Source organism: Neoarius graeffei, chromosome 14 (assembly GCF_027579695.1).
Source record: "Neoarius graeffei isolate fNeoGra1 chromosome 14, fNeoGra1.pri, whole genome shotgun sequence".
NCBI lineage: Eukaryota > Metazoa > Chordata > Actinopteri > Siluriformes > Ariidae > Neoarius > Neoarius graeffei.
In genome coordinates this window covers 31,164,407-31,181,668 of record NC_083582.1, presented here as the reverse complement: position 1 = coordinate 31,181,668, position 17,262 = coordinate 31,164,407, and the positions used below count along the sequence as shown (strand labels likewise).

Here is a 17,262-nt window from a genome sequence, read left to right as displayed (position 1 = left end):
AGGTGTGAATGTGATGACCTGGCGACTTGTCCAGGGTGTACCCCGCCTTTCGCCCGTAGTCAGCTGGGATAGGCTCCAGCTCGCCTGCGACCCTGTAGAACAGGATAAAGCGGCTACAGATAATGAGATGAGAGATGAGATGAATTCCAAATGGTTTGCAATTCATTGGGATCCATTGTTTTTATCATTTCAACCCATTGAAAATGTCGTTCACGCGCTTTTCTCCCCCATGAGAGCTTTGAGGAGGTGCTCAGTATGGAGCGCAGCTTTGGAGTGAATCTGGCTGCAGCACGAGCGCGCGCTTTGCACCGGAGTTCACGAGCACGCGCCTTGCCTTGGAACACACCGAAACTGCCAAGTCTCGCTCTCGTGCGCTCTCGCTCTCTCTCTCTCTGTCTCGCGTGCGCGCTCGCGCCTCGACAGGAAGTTGTTGAGATTGGAAAGAAGCGGAGAGGGAGAGTCGGGCACAAAACAAAACAAAGTCGACGTGACTTATTTATGTTTCGAAAACGTCAGGGAGGAATTTAAGGGTCGAGTAAAGCAGCCCGGGGACCACTGAAGGGATTTAATACCTCACAGACCCACACGGAGGCTGAATATGGACTGAATGGTGGCTGGAAACCCGATGGAGGCGGCGAGAAGTTTTCGGTTCGCCCCGCTGCTGCTGCCGCTGCTGCTGCTGTGGCTTCTGGGAGCGACCGGAGTCGCGGCGAGAGAAGGTGGGTCTGTTCGGAACATTTCTCAGCCCAAACCCACCAGTTCGGCCGAGTTCAGGAGAAAAACGCACTGATATAAGGTCTCAAGAATGTGAGAAATGTTATAAGTCAGTTTTTTGTTTGTTTGTTTTTTCCCCAGCCCTGTATGAAAAGCTGTGCTGTACATAGTTTCAGTCGCACGGCTGCAGCGATATATCGCTCTCTGTCTTTATCGCGATATGAATCACTTATTGTAGTTGATAAATCACAGTGTAAGTGTTCAGTATTACTGCCTGCCGTTCAGACATCAACATGGTCTTATAATCTCACAATGCAGTACACACATGCATATAACTATGAACTGACAGCAGCATGACAACCTGTAAACCAGGGGTGGGCAATTATTTTTTTCCACGAGAAACAGAAAATTTTGTGGAGGGCTGGATCAAAAGGCTGAAGGGTTGTTTTACAATCAGGGTACGCAAGCTAAAAATCACATTTAACACTTATCTTCAATATCAAAAGGCTTGACTAAATAAACTTGGTTGTTTATTGTAGCCCTGTGATAGCTCTATTTACCATGCAATGCAAAAAAAATGTGGTGATAACGTTATTTTTGGTGAATATCTGGCAATATATGTCATATTTAGCAAAATTACTCGTGTCATTTAGAAAAAGTGCTTTTTTGACCACAGGTAGCTCCAAAAGGGATGCACTTAAATCATTCTTTATACCATAAAACACATATTTGGTTCCATATCATTGGAAACATAGTTAAGTTTTAATGTTGAATGCCAGTAAGTTTTCAGACTATTTTGATCAAATTAGTATGTAATTGTGTCAAAAAAAAGTCCTCTCCGAGACAGCTAATTTTCCAATATAAAATAACATATCTAAAATGATTATTTTCATCCTAAAATGTGGTCAAGATATTGGGACATAAATATTAGAGACAACTAACACAAAGCTTACATTATACCTTATATTTAAAAGCACTATGGAAGTAGTGGATTCTGAATTGTCAAAAAAAAAAAAAAAGTCCTCTCCGAGAATCACTTCATTTGTTTCTCCCATCTTATAGCAGATTACACGAAACTACCATACACACGTCAAAAAATTACCTGAAATCTGTTCTTTAACTTAAAAACTGGTACAAGAACCAGTTTGAATCGATTTGAATTTTGGACCCCTGGGACACAAACTTTGTATCCTGATTGTAAAACAACCCTGAACTAAATGCTGCATAATATTAATTGTATTTCTTTATATAAAGCAGTAAATAACATTGTTTGTTTGTTTTTACAAGCTGCTAAGACTGGTAAGAGTATGGGGAAAAAACGAGGTTGCCTTACAAAAAATGTAATTTATTCAATCAAATTTCCCAAAACAATGGTTAACAAAATGTCAACGTTTGTACCTTTTTTTTTCCAGTCATATTCACCCCAAAACACAATAAAGACATCACAGTATTGTCTTTCTACTCCAAATATCAAGCAAGATGCATCATATTATAATAATGATGCCCACATTTGTAGTCTAATCACCTCATTTGGTGTTTTTTATTAGTTCAGTGAGAGAAATCTAGTCTCTGTTGGTCTTTAACGAGTGCATCAAGAGGGGTGTTCACGGGGGCGTCGTGGCTCAGGTGGTTAAGGCGCTATACCATGAATGCGGGCGACCCGGGTTCGATTCCGGCCCGAGGTCATTTCCCGATCCCTTCCCGTCTCTCTCTCCCGCTCATTTCCTGTCTCTACACTGTCCTATCCAATAAAGGTGCAAAAAGCCCAAAAAAATATCTTTAAAAAAAGAGGGGTGTTCACACGGCAACTTTTACTCCGGTGTAGCACCGGGGCTGCCCCGGTAGAGCGTTCACACGGTACAAAGTTATACCGGTGTAGCCCCTGAAAGCTGCTTAAACCGGTGCAAATCTAACCCTGCTCGGGAGGTGGTTTAACCTCCTAAGGCCCAAGCTGTTTTTTTACATGCATTTTTTATTTTGTTTTGCTATTTGGGCTTATTAGAACCTGATTTAGAATAAAAACTAAGCATCATCTTTTGATAAGATGTACTTTTAGAGAAAAAGTATGTCCACATATGTGGATTCTTGTTCCGAATTTCTAAAAAGTGCTGTCCACGCATGTGACCGCTAAGCCCTAGGAGGTTAAGAAATTTACTCCGGAGTAAATGCTAGTTTGCGAGGCAGCACCGATATAAAATGGGACGTCTGAACGCTACAGGGGTAGACTCTGGGGGTGTGCATTGGCACAGCCCTCACTATTCAATTCGATTACGATTCGGAGGGTAACGATTCAACTCGATTCAATCTGATTCTACGATGCATTGTGATACGTTAAAATTTTACTGAAAGCAAGGCAAATTTTTCAGTAGTCATGAGGCAATACAAGCAGTCAGATACTGAACAACATTTTATTGGCTGTTGTGTGTATCACTCCTGTTTTAAACAAAATAAAATTGAATGTTATAGAGTTTCAAATATGAAAAAGAAAACAAATTACAGCTTTTTAGTGCTTTGAATGAGACCAGATCTTTCTTTTTTACACACAGGTCTTGTCTACTTTCCCATCAACCTCGTAGAATCCAAAATGTGCCCAGATGTCAGCTTTCCAAGCTTTGGGTGCGTTAATAATAACCTGTCTCTCGCAGTCCTCTTCCTCCGCCTCAGCCATCTTGCTAAGCGAGTGCTCTCTCGACTGGTGTGCAGCTACAGACTGCGCATGTCTGTGATGTTGCTCCGGAAATGTCCACGGAAGTTTTTTTTTTTTTTTTAATACGCTGAATTGATCTGGCATGTTGCCGAATCGATGCTGAATCGTCCATGCCCCGCATTGCGATGTATTGCCGAATCGATTATTGTTGACACCACTAGTAGACTCGCGACGTGTGAGGAGAGTTGATTACATACGGGCATTGCATAATTTGCATCCTGGTATTTTGCGCTTCCAAAATGGCGAATATCAACAACAACAGAACTGCGTGTCTTCATCCACGTTGTTTTCCCGGCGCTTGGTGATGCCATGACAACCGGGAAAAGGAAGTACATTTTCACGCATACGCATTTCCACATTATTACTATCGTATAGCACAGTCGCAAAAACTGCCGTGTGAACGCAAATGGGGCTGCACCGGTGCTAACACGCTTCTCTCTAGTAAGCAGGTTTGTGACGTGTGAACGCTCCACAAAATTTACACCGGTGTAAGATATATCGCAACAAAATACATCGGTGCAGCATCGATGCAAATATGTGCCGTGTGAACACCCCTAAGGTCAGGCTGAATGTCTGAGGTGGAGATGCGAAGCACAGCTGACAGATGATCAGTCGATTCGGTGTAGGTATCAGGTCTACAGATCGGCTCGGGCTCCGGCACCTGCTGGTGACGTCACACTATGTGATTGGCTGGACCGTTTGCAGGATGACATACAAGTTTGTGGTTGGTCTGGACAAATTACGGAAGTAGTTATCGCGGGATTAGGTTTCGTGGGATTTCATGTCATGTTCATGTCGCGCGCATTGCGTTTTTGTTGAACACAACTTCAAAATAAAAGCAATGCACATTCAGTCCATGCATGAGGTAAAATTAGAAAATATGTTTATTTTGTAATTTCTAATCAACTTTACGCGGGCCGGTCAGAATGAACCAAAGGGCCGGATGCAGCCCGCGGGCCGGAAAATGCCCAGGTCTGCCGTAAACAGAAGGCTTTTGAGGTCTGGTGAGGTAAAGAAACACCCATATGCATGTTTGTGTGTTTTTTTTTTTTTTTTTTAATTCCACTTGTTCATATGAACACTGTATATATTGCTGCGAAAGTGATGTCATAAATATCACACTTTACAGAAGTGTGCCTTTACAGCCTTTACAGCCTTAGGAAAAGTAGTATATTAAATTGCTGAAAACCGTCTTCTGATCTGGAATGCTCGTGTCTGTATGGACGTGCCTGATGTCCATCTGTTATCCGTAACCGCTTATCCTGTGCAGGGTCGCGGGCGAGCTGGAGCCTATCCCAGCTGACTATGGGCGAGAGGTGGGGTACACCCTGGATAAGTCACCAGGTCATCACAGGGCTGACACACATGCCGCTTTTCCACTACCAACGCGGCTGAGTCGGGCTGAGCTGTGCGGTGCTGAGTCGAGCTGAGTGGGGCTGTTGGAGTTGCATTTCGACTACAACCGCGCTGAACCGTGGTGGCTGGAAGTGGGTGGACACATTGGGTGGAGTTAGCGAAAGTGGGTGGACGTCACGTGATGTCGTTAGGCGGCGCAAACAGTGACATCAGTGACCTTTTAAGCGGTAGTCTCACGACCCGGATAGTAAACAATAAACATGGAGGACATGGAGTCGTTAGTGTTGCTGGTCTTGGTTCTGTGGCTTGTTGTCACCGACAACGCCAACAGATACTGGCAAGAGCGTATAGATGAGGCGAGGCGCATAAGGCTTCAGAAATTCTCGTAATTCGTAATTCTTCTTCTTCCGGGTTTACGGTGTTTACAGATCCCAGTGTGCTCGCAGGGCATGTGTGGGCATGTGAGGACACTCCTCCTCACCAATCAGTGCACAGGGGAGTGTCTCCTCACGCCCCCAGCCCCACTCGGCTCGGTTTGGCTCGCTTCAGCCCCACTCCAAAACCGTGCGAGTTTTGGGTGCTGAGCAGGGCTGAAGCGAGCTGAGTCGTGCTGCTCTGAGGTAGTCGAAACGCGAGCCGTGTCGGGCTGAAGTGAGCTGAAAAAGGGTAGTGGAAAAGGGCCAATAGAGACGAACAACCGTTCACACTTGCGGTCAATTTTTAGAGCCAGCAGTTAACCTAACCTGCATGTGTTTGGACTGCGGAGGAAACCCACGCAGATACGGGGAGAGAGAACATGCAAATCCACACAGAAAGGCCCTCGTCGGCCACTGGGCTTGAACCCAGAGCCTTCTTGCGGTGAGGCGACAGTACTAACCACTACACCACCGTGCCTGATGTCCTGTTAGTCATTTCATCAACACTATACTCTATCACCAGATCCTGAGGGTGGAGCTTTGTGAACATGTGTGGAAATCATTCATATCTCGTAAACATCAGAAACCTGATCGAGTTGCGGTAATAGAAAAGCTTTCGCTCGATCATCAGGAGCTTTCAAATTCAAATCCTGACAATAACCAGGCAATCCATGGCTGGGAGTCCTAAAGAGCAACGAGACAGAGAGGATGGTATGCTCTCTGTTCTGTCTTAAAGGGCATGTTCTGGACCAATTTCGTTTTTTTTTTTTATATGAAAGCATGTCCCTTTACACACTCATCCAGAAGGGTAATTTTGCACAAGGCCATCTGTCTACAGCAGAAAAAAATAAAATAACAAAACATGTCTGGAAAAATCCCAAGGGAGTCTGGAGCCAGATTTGTGACGTTACCTGCGGAAGCGCCAGCAGGCTGAGAGAGCTTTGCACGGTTTCAGTGCACAGCCTGTGTAGCCCAAGCGCTCCCATTTCTCTCTCACTGGGAAACGATGAGTACTAATCCCATCAAGATAGGTGTTGCTACACCCTCCGACGATACATCTGTTAACCATTTCAATAATTACGTGATAATGTTGAAGAAATTTGCAGAAAACCACCAGGTCGTTTTCTCATAAACAAACCAGCGCTGATGTAGGATTCAGAGGGAGGCGTCCCGCACGCGACGTCACGAAAATAATGGCAAGTTTTTTCAGAGGCGGACCAATTCGCCTCAAACGGCTTGATTTCAACTGATTTTTTCTGGTATTGCGCAAGGTAAAAAAAAATTGCAGAGAATGCAGAATGTTACAGATATTTGACCAAAGTTTAATATAAAATAGGAGAATTACATTGATCTTGCTCCTGAATTTACCTAGCCTGGGCCCGCCCATCCTAAGCGTGACACAACACAAGGGCCTGTTCCGAGCTTAGTCTGGCCAGGCAGGCTATCTACAGCATTTCCAAGCTCCTGAAAAATCAGGAACCAATCAACTTTGAGCATCTCCAACGGCCCTGGGTAGAGGCGTGTTCAAGGCAGTGACGTAGTAGAACTGCGACCGGAAGCCATAGATTGTTTACAGAATCTATGCCGGAAGCGCTTCATTCACATCACGAACATGGAGCAGCGGCAAGCCTTTAACACAGCGGTAGATGCTGTATTGAAAGCATTCAACGGGAAGTTCTCATTGAAAACGGAGCAAAGAGCAGCCCTGGAGGTATTTATTGAAAGGAAGGATGTTTTCGCCTTGCTCCCGACCGGCTTCGGTAAGAGTTTAATCTACCAGTTAGCCCCGTCGCGTCGCATACGTCAGAGGAAAGAGTGATGTGATTGGTTTAAGCTTCGTCACAGCCTTTTCTGGCTTCAACCAGTAGCAAACTGAGGCATTTCAGGGAGGCGGGTCAACCACGGGCTCTGGGAAACGGTTTGGCTTAATAGCTTGGCCAGACCAAATGCTCGGAGAGCTTTGAAGTCGCGTTAGCCAGGCTATAATTTACCCATGATAGGCACTTTAATCACAGCAACATTAGCTAATCATAGGCAGCTCTGAGGTCATGTATGCAGAAGAGGGTAGAGAGCGCTTTTTTCGAGTGTGTTATGCTGTACTGTGAAGCAGCAATTCAAAAAGACGCTGGCTGTGGCTCATCGGACGCACGGTCAGCCTTCGCACTCCCTGATTGGTCACCGTTGTATGATAGAGGAGACGTAACTAAAGGGGGAAGGATGGCACATTGCATTGCTATTCAGACCTCTGAAATCACTTACATACTTTTCAAACATTTCACATTTTTTCCCCACAGGTGAGCGTATTAAATTAGCAAAACCATTGCTATGAATTTCTTAATCTGATGAATCAAACTAGCAGACTAAAGCTAAGGTCTCACAGAACTGGAATCACTTCATGGTAGATGCCAGTAGACAATTTTGAGCCTTCCGATGGTCAACTGGCATGCGTTCCGGGCCCTTCCGTTGGAATATGTAAGAGCTGTAGCACTACCCTGACAACCGCGAGGGCGTGGCTTCCATCCCCGGAAAGTTTCATCGTGTTGAAAATTGCCGTGGGTCAAGCGGCAGATGAATTCATCCATCGCAACTGTGAAGGCATCCGTGAGGCGTATGTGGGCTACCGGAGCATTCCATCACATCCATCAAGCTCAAAATGTTCATGAAACAACATTCTGCAGAAAGTGAAAAGTTTGCCTCGGGGGTGTGGCTTATTTCATCTTGAAGCCATGAAAACCGTAAGTCATTGCCATAAGGTCATACGTCACTCTGTCACTGCCGCCATTGGTTTTACCGGCGTCTATCGTCATGGCTACCGTGGTTTCATTTGCATATTTACTCCGCCCAAATTTATGCACCAGATCGCCTCCAAAATCTGCCAAATCTGCCGTAGCCCCAGCCACGGTTCTCATGGATCAACCAGCTATGCGTGACCTTAGCGTGCTAGTTTCATTAAGCATCAGTGAATCCTTTCTTTCGAAGTGTCAGCACATGATATATTAAAAAAAGCAAAATAAGGGCGTATTCACACCTACGTTGTTTGGTCCGGACCAAACAACCAAACGAACCAAATTTCCCTTGGTCCGGACCTTTTGTGTTGGTCTGAATACAAACCACCGAACTCTGGTCCGGACCAAACAAGCGGACCGAGACCGAGCTGCAAGGTCGGACTCGGTCCGGACCAAAGGAACCCTGGTGCGGATCTTTTGGAGGTGTGAAAGCAGACCGGACCTAATCTGACAGTTTTGCTTTTTTGTACCTCGGGAGCTTCCGTCGTTTGTCGAGCATTATGGGAAACAGAGTCTTGACACTCCACCGCAAAGTGCAAACACTGTTTCGGTTGTCAAGGGAACCTTACAACAGTCGTTCAGTCATTCAGGCTAGACTACAGAGTACAAAAAATGAGTAGGGGGCAAACGTGGGCCGAGGAAGAAACGTGTACCCTTGTGGATTATATGGGCAGATGTCCACATATCTGAGCTTTTGGAGAGAACACACAAAAATGCCGACGTGTTTGCTGTATTCAGTGAGAAAATGAAGAAGGGGTTCACGCGCTCCCCAGAACAATGTCAGCTAAAAGTGAAGAAACTCCGTCAGACCTACATTAAAATCAGGGACATTCTTTCAAAAAGTGGCGGTACTAGCGACTTGCGTGAAGAGCCAGAACTGTCACAACATGATGTGCGCTCATCAGCGCTATCCTCCGTGACTACTTTTGAACTTAACGCTTTGTGCGCGTGTCGTCTCTGACCAATAGCTGAACGACCTCAGGGCGCGTGGGTTTGTTGACAGATTTTGGTCCGCTTACTAAAATGTACAGTGTGAAAGCGAACCGCACCAAAATGAAAAAATAAAAAAAACATTTGGTTCGGACCAAAGCAAGTGAACTATCGAACTATCCTGGTCTGAATACACCCTAAGAGAACATGCTGGATCAAGTGCTATTTTATAATGTGGTAAATAATTACAGTGGAAGCCCGAACCCGAGATTAAACCAGCTGCGTAACAGGAGTTTCTCCACTATTTTAATTAAAAAAAAAAAATCCATAAACTGCTGGTCAAGGAAACAGAATTAATGCATTGAATGCGACACTTGTGCAGATTTGATTTTTTTTTTCTCTCAAATTAAGCTGCACATGGAGAGAGCTGTCCTCATGTTGACTAATTGTACATCTTATACATTTCAGTCCGTCTGTTTATCAATGGAAAAAAAGGAATAAAAGTACTGTACTTTTCACGTGAAATATAATCTAAACGTCACCTTCCAGTCACAGAAAAATGCATCACAAAACCTAGTTAAATGCTCAATAAAATCTCATCTCATTATCTCTAGCCGCTTTATCCTTCTACAGGGTCGCAGGCAAGCTGGAGCCTATCCCAGCTGACTACGGGCGAAAGGCGGGGTACACCCTGGACAAGTCGCCAGGTCATCACAGGGCTGACACATAGACACAGACAACCATTCACACTCACATTCACACCTACGCTCAATTTAGAGTCACCAGTTAACCTAACCTGCATGTCTTTGGACTGTGGGGGAAACCGGAGCACCCGGAGGAAACCCACGCGGACACGGGGAGAACATGCAAACTCCGCACAGAAAGGCCCTCGCCGGCCACGGGGCTCGAACCCGGACCTTCTTGCTGTGAGGCGACAGCGCTAACCACTACACCACCGTGCCGCCTGCTTAATAAAATATATTATGATTTTTAATACCGCATGATGCATGGTTAATGGGGGTGTTCCAGACAGTGAATATGGAGAAGGCCTCTTAAAATCAATCTTTTAACAGGGATGGCAATTTTCCGCCGAACGGCGGAAATCCGCCGTTTTGAATTTCAATTTTATCATTTTTGTGGAACGTCTAAATCCGTAGAGAAAAGTTTTGGGGGGGGGGGTTAGGTACTTAAGTTTTATTGCTGCTACCGAGATTAGTGTCAAATCGTATCGAAACCACATGTCTCGCGAACAACGGAAGCTTCTATATCTAGTGTAACAATGAAAATAAGCAAACGAGTCTGTGATTGGTTGCGAAGTGAAGGATTCAACCAATGCGAAAGCATGTTTCATTTCACTGGCCGCCATTTTGCCTTTAGCTAAATGTCTTGCATGAGGTTTTGAGAGCATTGTTTTCCGCGGAAATATGAAGTTTTTATCACGAGATCAAGAAGCATCGGTGGCTGAAATTGACAAAAATGTCAAGAACAAATTTCGTTGGGATTGGCTACAGCGGACAGTTACTACGAAAGTGAAACTTGGAAAAAAGATCGAGGAGATCAGCGAGTCGCTTGAACAGTTTATCAAGAAGTGCGATTTGCCTGGCAAAGCATTTTGCATTTATTGTAACGATGTGATCAACTACGGATCCCGTGGCTGTGTGGCATTAATTGACCATGCTTCTAAGGTCAAGAAACACTCGGATGTTATTGCACTTCGTAAATATGCCTGGGGCAGTCAGAGTAAGTTGTCTTTTTTTCTGTTAAACTTTAGATACTTATTTTTATCATGTATTTTTCACACAATATACATGTAAAATGGCTAGAAAATAGGTAGAAGAGGCTAAAAAGGCTAAAGCTTCAGGGGGACTCCGCCCCCCTGAACCCCCCGTTCGGAGTTTCAGCTGAAATAAAATTTTCCTGTTGCCATCCCTGTTTTAATGATTTCAAGGTTTTTTTTTAATTATTCAGCAACTTGAATGGAAATTCTAGAAATTTGCATTAAAAACTTGCTTTTTTTTTTTTTTTCTTTCAGAAAATTGGTTTTTGATTTGCCTCGATCTGAGTGTGTGGACCAGATCTAATCTCGGCCGTGATACAAATGTGTCATGAAGTATCCATGTGTTCATGCACCTGTAAAGCAGGTCTGAGATGTATTGTAATGCTTTTTTTTTTTTACACAAGTAAAAACTAATTTGTACGGTTTCAGGAAGATCAATCAGACTATTTCAGTCGACACTGAAAGGCAAATAAAACTCAAGTACATCTAGGTAAAACAAACACGCACACAGACACTTTCCTGGTAGTTTCAAAGGTCGCAACTGTGCCAGGGTTCTGATTACTCACGAAACAAACTTTGAATGTTGCACACAGGTGTGTTTGTGTTATTGATTGTAAAAGAATGAGTGGGAATAAGCTGAGGCCGCACAGTGCATTGCCCAACCTGAAGCGTGTGAAGCGTAGCCTAGTTAACAATATAGAGATTTTCATTTGATTCCATGAGCACTAATCTATTATTCAAATTCATGAAACTGCGTTGGTTCAGAAGTCGGTATGTTACAGATCAGTGATGTCTGTTCTTATCATTTCCACAGCTTTATTACGTAACAGTGACTTTAAACAAATGATAACCGGCTATGATTCACTGTTGCCTGGTAAAACCAACTTCGTTTCCCACTCACCATTTTGCACTGATGCTCAACGTCATAATAACGAGAAATCCAGCGTAGAATAGTGGAGGCGGCAAATCCGGACTCGGCAGTCCCAGAATGAAACGGAGCTACGCTCACCGGCCACTTTAACAGGCACTCGTTGTTGATTTTCTAAGATTCCTGTTCTTGGCTGCAGAAGTCGAAGCCAGTGTGGTGTTCTGCTGTTGCATGCTGAGATGCTTTTCTGCTCACCACGGTTGTAAAGACTGATTACATGAGTTACTGTATACTTAGGCAGCTCGGACCAACCTGACCATTTTCCTCTGACCTCTCTTACCAGCAAGGCGTTTGTTTCCACCTACAGAACTATTGCTCATTCAATGTTTTTTGTTTTTCGCACCATTCTGTGTAAACCCGAGATACCGCTGTGTGTGAAAACCCCAGGAGACCAGCAGTTTCTGAAACACTCAACCCAGTCCATCTGACACCAACAGCCATGCCACAGTGATCACAATTTTTCCCATTCTGACGGATGGGTGTTCCTAATAAAGTGGCCGGCGAGTGTATATGGCGCACTTTGGCGAGGTCGCGACTCGACTTGACTAGTTGGCGATCTTCGAGCGGACGAATGCGACGCGGTTGGCGAAAGTATTAGTATAAAAGGATTAATATGCTGACGCGTTGCTGTCTAGAGATGAATTTTATTCTAAAATAGTTAAAGGTTAATTATTACACGAGCCAGTGCGCTAATGTCAGGCTCTCTCGTTTAAACGTTTTCTGTATCAGGTCGTCGTGTGAGATTTTGCCTGCCACTCTTTCTCTTTTGATGATGTCATCTTGTTGCTTAGGTGAGAATAATAACAAAAACAACAACATTGCAACCTGTTCACGTCTGGTGAATTTCTGCTCAGGCAACGTGCTTAACATTATATTACTTGTTATCATGACAGTATTGTTGTTATTGATGTCAACGTTGCACAAAGCTCTAACTTTGTTTCATGATTATTTTATAAAGTTGCGATATAGATTCAGTTGATGATTTATTCGTAATCCATTGATGACTTGTGTTGTAAATGTTTCCGAAAAGAATCTTCGTATCATAATCGTCTTTCGTTGTTAAGGAACAATAACGGCTGATCATCACGAACGCTGTCCTGTTACTTTTATTCTCGGTGTTCTCGTTTATGACATCAGTTGCACCTTAAGTCCTACGCAGCGCGTGTCTCAGGCTACGTTTACATTAGACCGTATCTGTCTCGTTTTCTTCGCGGATGCACTGTCCGTTTACATTAAACCACCTGGAAAAGCCGGGAAACGGGAATCCGCCAGCGTCCACGTATTCAATCTAGATCGTATCTGGTCCGGTGCTGTGTAAACATTGAGATACGCGAATACGCTGTGCTGAGCTCTAGCTGGCGTCGTCACTGGACAACGTCACTGTGACATCCACCTTCCTGATTCGCTGGCGTTGGTCATGTGACGCGACTGCTGAAAAACGGCGCGGACTTCCGCCTTGTATCACCTTTCATTAAAGAGTATAAAAGTATGAAAATACTGCAAATACTGATGCAAATACTGCCCATTGTGTAGTTATGATTGTCTTTAGGCTTGCCATCCTTCCACTTGCAAGTGGTAAGTGATATGCGCTGAGATCACACACACAGCGGCTCAGTCCCGAATCGTGGCTTGTGCACTTCACTCGCGCGCTGTATGAGCTGCGCAGGGCCGGAGTGCGCACCCTCCAGAGGGCACTCGCTGTTCAGGGCGGAGTGATTTGGAGCGCAGGATGCCTGCGGAGCCGAGCGTATCCGTGTATTGGTGTTGCTGTGTGCACGGCTAACGGTTTTAGTGTCAACGCGAATCGTTTTAAGAACGTTAATCTGATGATCCGCTGATTCGACGTAATGTAAACGTAGCCTCAGTGCTCGCTGAACTGAATTGCTCTCTTTCAGTGCTCCACTCTCTCATGAGCGCCTCTGTTTGTGCGCTAATGTCATCTTGCGCTCGTTTTCAATGACCCTGCTCTGCGCAGCCATGTTGGCCGTACTCTCACTCCCTATTAAACATTGTTTAAACACCGTAACGGTGTTTTCTCAGGTTACTTGCATTGTATTAAGATGTTGTTGTAGTTGCTCCTCATAGAGAGCTGTTTGTAATGAATCGTGAACCAGGTATAACTACTTTTTCTGACATCTTCAAGACAGATTATAGGATTTTAGGCTTTTTGCGGTTTCTCGGCAAGCTGCGTGTTTTTTTTTTTTTGTCTGATTAACTTCAGGAGAAAGAGAACAAGGTGCTGCTGTGAGAACGATTATTATAGCGTAAGCGATGTAGGCTGTTGTGTTTAACAAATAGCAAATAGTAATTGTTGAAAACTTGCTGTGGTAAAAGAGGAATAAAACCTTTTGCCTCAGTGCAGTTTGTGTCCTTAGCAGGAAATGCAGTTTTGTGTGTGTGGGAGTGCGTGGACGTTTTTGTTTCGTGTGAATGTGTCATGCTTTAGGAATTCACGCATTGCTGCTGCATTCATGGTTCATCGAACTTTGTGTGTGTACGTGCAACCATCACCTGTGCACTCACACACCGCAGCCGGTCCAGATCCTGTTCTTCCTGTTGGTTGAGCAATACTCGTTTGTTCAAGGATTGTGTGTGAAAGAGAGAATACACAATGTGATGCTGCTTCACTTTTTTATTTTTCCAAATTAAGTGCTTGAATGTGTAAACTAAAATGTCCAGTAAAAACACAATAATAATAATAATAATAATAATAATAATTTATTATTATTGTTTTATTCTTCTTATTGCTGCTGCTCTGGAAATGGATGTGAGACATGAAATTAATGTTTCTGATCAAGCTCATGATGGCGTCTTTTTTTTTTTTTTTAAAGCCACTGATGTTTGTATAGGCACTGAAGTGGTAAATGATTTGATTGGCTGATCAGCACATGCAGCAATGATATCAGCTTGTGTGATGTCATCAAGCAGCGGTGCTGCTGTGCCAAGTGCGGGTGTGTCTGTGTTCAGCGTTGAGTGCTGATTTGCATACACCCTCCCTCTCCCTTTCTCTCCGCACTCGTATATAATTTATAAAATGACATGGGAACGTGAATAACATTGATTATCTCGTTACAATGGCACCCTTCAAGGGGTGGGATATATTAGGCAGTAAAAGAACAGTCAGTTTTCGAAGTTGATGTGTTGAAAGCAGGAAAACTGGGCAAGCGTAAGGATCTGAGCGACTTTGACAAGGGCCAAACCGTGATGGCTAGATAACCGGGTCTGAGCGTCTCCAAAATGGCACATCTTGTGAGGTGTTCCCAGTATGCAGTGGTTAGTACCTACCAAAAGTTCCTGAACTAGTGCATAGTTCAGTCTATAGCGTCGGTGCCATGATACACAGTGTAGTGAGCTAACTATAGACCACTGAGGAACAGATGACTCAATATATCAAATTTGTATATATAGATGATGTTGCATGGTGGCACGAAGATATCAAGTTTATCTTCGAGTGGTGAACATATTCATGAGTGAACGAGTGAACTGTTTTTCAAAATGAGAAGATAAACTTCATATCTTTGCGTCACCGTATAATGTTCTTTATATTATATGGACACATCCACAAAAAATAAAAATAACCACAACTTCTTCATCAAAAGAATTTTAATTTTGAACCGATTCGCCATTTTGACAACGCACATCTAGTCAGCGGGAAAACACTGGGAGTGGCGTCATCGGAGTGAAATATCGGGAAATGCGTCACTCAGATCCGTGATGTATTCTGTATGAAAATTGTGATTTTTCAACACGAGAAGATAAGCTTCATATCTTCAAGCCAATGTGTGATGTTCTTTTCCTTATATAGACACATTCACAAACAAGGTACCCAAAATTTATCAACACAGTTCTTTGATTTCCTCACGACATATGTTATTTACCAGCTGGGAGGTCCGTATTGTGAAATACCGTGATCGAGGTCTTGAAAGTACTGACCGAGGCCCTCTGGGTATTTAAGGCCGAGGTAATGGTATTTCACCATACAGACCGACCTTAAGCTGGTAAATAATATATATTTTTTTTCTTTACCAAATTCTAACAGAAAACGAGAGCGCCCAAAAGGGAAAACCGAGCCGAGCCGACATTTTGAATCCTCGTTCACGGCTGTAATGCAAATTGCTTCCTCCTCGGTATACAAGTGCACTTCCATGGCAGGAAAAAAAACTACATTTTGCCGCCTAAGTAGTCCCCTATTTATACAAATAGGAGTCAATCAGGATTCAGCCATGGTTTTGCTCGGCGTTAGCAGCAGTTAGAGGTTTTTAGCTTTCTCCTGAAATGTTTTCTTTTATTTCTTTTTCCTCAGGGTAGTAAAACTCGCTTTCGCTGTGAACACTGTCGTTATCGCTATCCATGCTGTAAAATTAATGCTATTCTCCTGAGAAATACTGGCAAACATTTATAAGATTTTTGACAATCTTATAAATAAATCTTATAAAAAAAAGATAGATGTTGACAAAAAATGCTACGTTTGTTGCTGTGAACGAGCAAGTCGCCAGGGGTCTGTAACTGGGGTCCGTATCGAAGGATACGGGCCCGCTCGCCAGCCAATCAGAGCGCAGGATTTGGGCCGAGAAAAAAATAGAGATTTATGTCATGGTTGCCATCTGGATGTAGTTCATATGAAAAATATGAGTGCCGTCTTTCCCAGTAAAACATTCATGTCCATATAATATATTTATATGGGTGGCATAGTGGTGCAGTGATTAGCACTGTTGCCTCACCGCAAGAAGGTTCTGGATTCAAGCCCAGTGACCGATGAGGGCCTTTCTGTGTGGAGTTTGCATGTTCTGTCCATGTGGGTTTCCTCCAGGTGCTCCGGTTTCCCCCACAGTCCAAAGACATGCAGGATAGGCTAATTGGCTACTCTATGACCAAAAACCGTGCAGCAGAGGAATGGATAGCCGGCTGTACTTACTTAGCCAAGAAACTCTAGGAAGGGACCCAACCCAGAACACACTAGACAGGCAAAAGATAAATAAATGATATAATCTGCTGGTGGATCGCTCAGTTGATAACTGAGTGCACTATGGTGCAGGAGGTCATGGGTGCACAGAGGCACTAATCATAGCTGCACAGGAACAGGCCCTAAGCACAAGATCGATAGAGGCCAGGGTCTACTACATGAGGCAGGACCCCAGGTGCAGACTGTGCAAAGATGCCCCTGAGACAATCCAGCACATAACGGCAGGGTGTAAGATGCTGGCAGGAAGAGCATACATGGAATGCCATAACCAAGTGGCTGGCATAGTGTACAGAAACGTCTGTGCCAAGTATGGACTGGAAGTCCCAAGGTCAAAGTGGGACACGCCTCAGAAAGTGGTTGAGAATGACCAAGCTGAGATCCTGTAGGACTTCCAGATACAGATGGACAAACTGGTAATGGCTAATCAACCAGACATGGTAGTGGTGGACAAACAGGAGAACAAAGCTGTGGTGATAGATGTGGCAATGTCAAGTGACCATAACATCAGGAACAATAAACTTGAGAAGCTTGAAAAGTATCAAGGGCTGAAAGGAGAGCTAGAAAAGATGCGGAAGATGAAGACAACAGTGGTCCCCATGGTGATAGGAGCCCTCAGTGCAGTGACCCCCAAACTGGGAAAGTGGCTCCAACAGATCCCAGGGACAACAGCTGAGATCTCTGTCCT

The 17,262-nt window shown here is 44.1% G+C and overlaps 1 protein-coding gene across 1 annotated transcript in view; it reads left to right on the top strand.

Annotated features, from left to right (window-relative positions):
• Positions 1-391: 391 nt before the first annotated feature.
• The window catches only part of erbb2 (erb-b2 receptor tyrosine kinase 2), a 55,353-nt gene continuing 38,482 nt past the window's right edge, over positions 392-17,262 (top strand). The window contains exon 1 of the mRNA XM_060939514.1: positions 392-719. Coding sequence (XP_060795497.1) covers positions 608-719 — 112 coding nt within the window. The 5' untranslated portion in view covers positions 392-607. The remainder of the gene's footprint in view (positions 720-17,262) is intronic.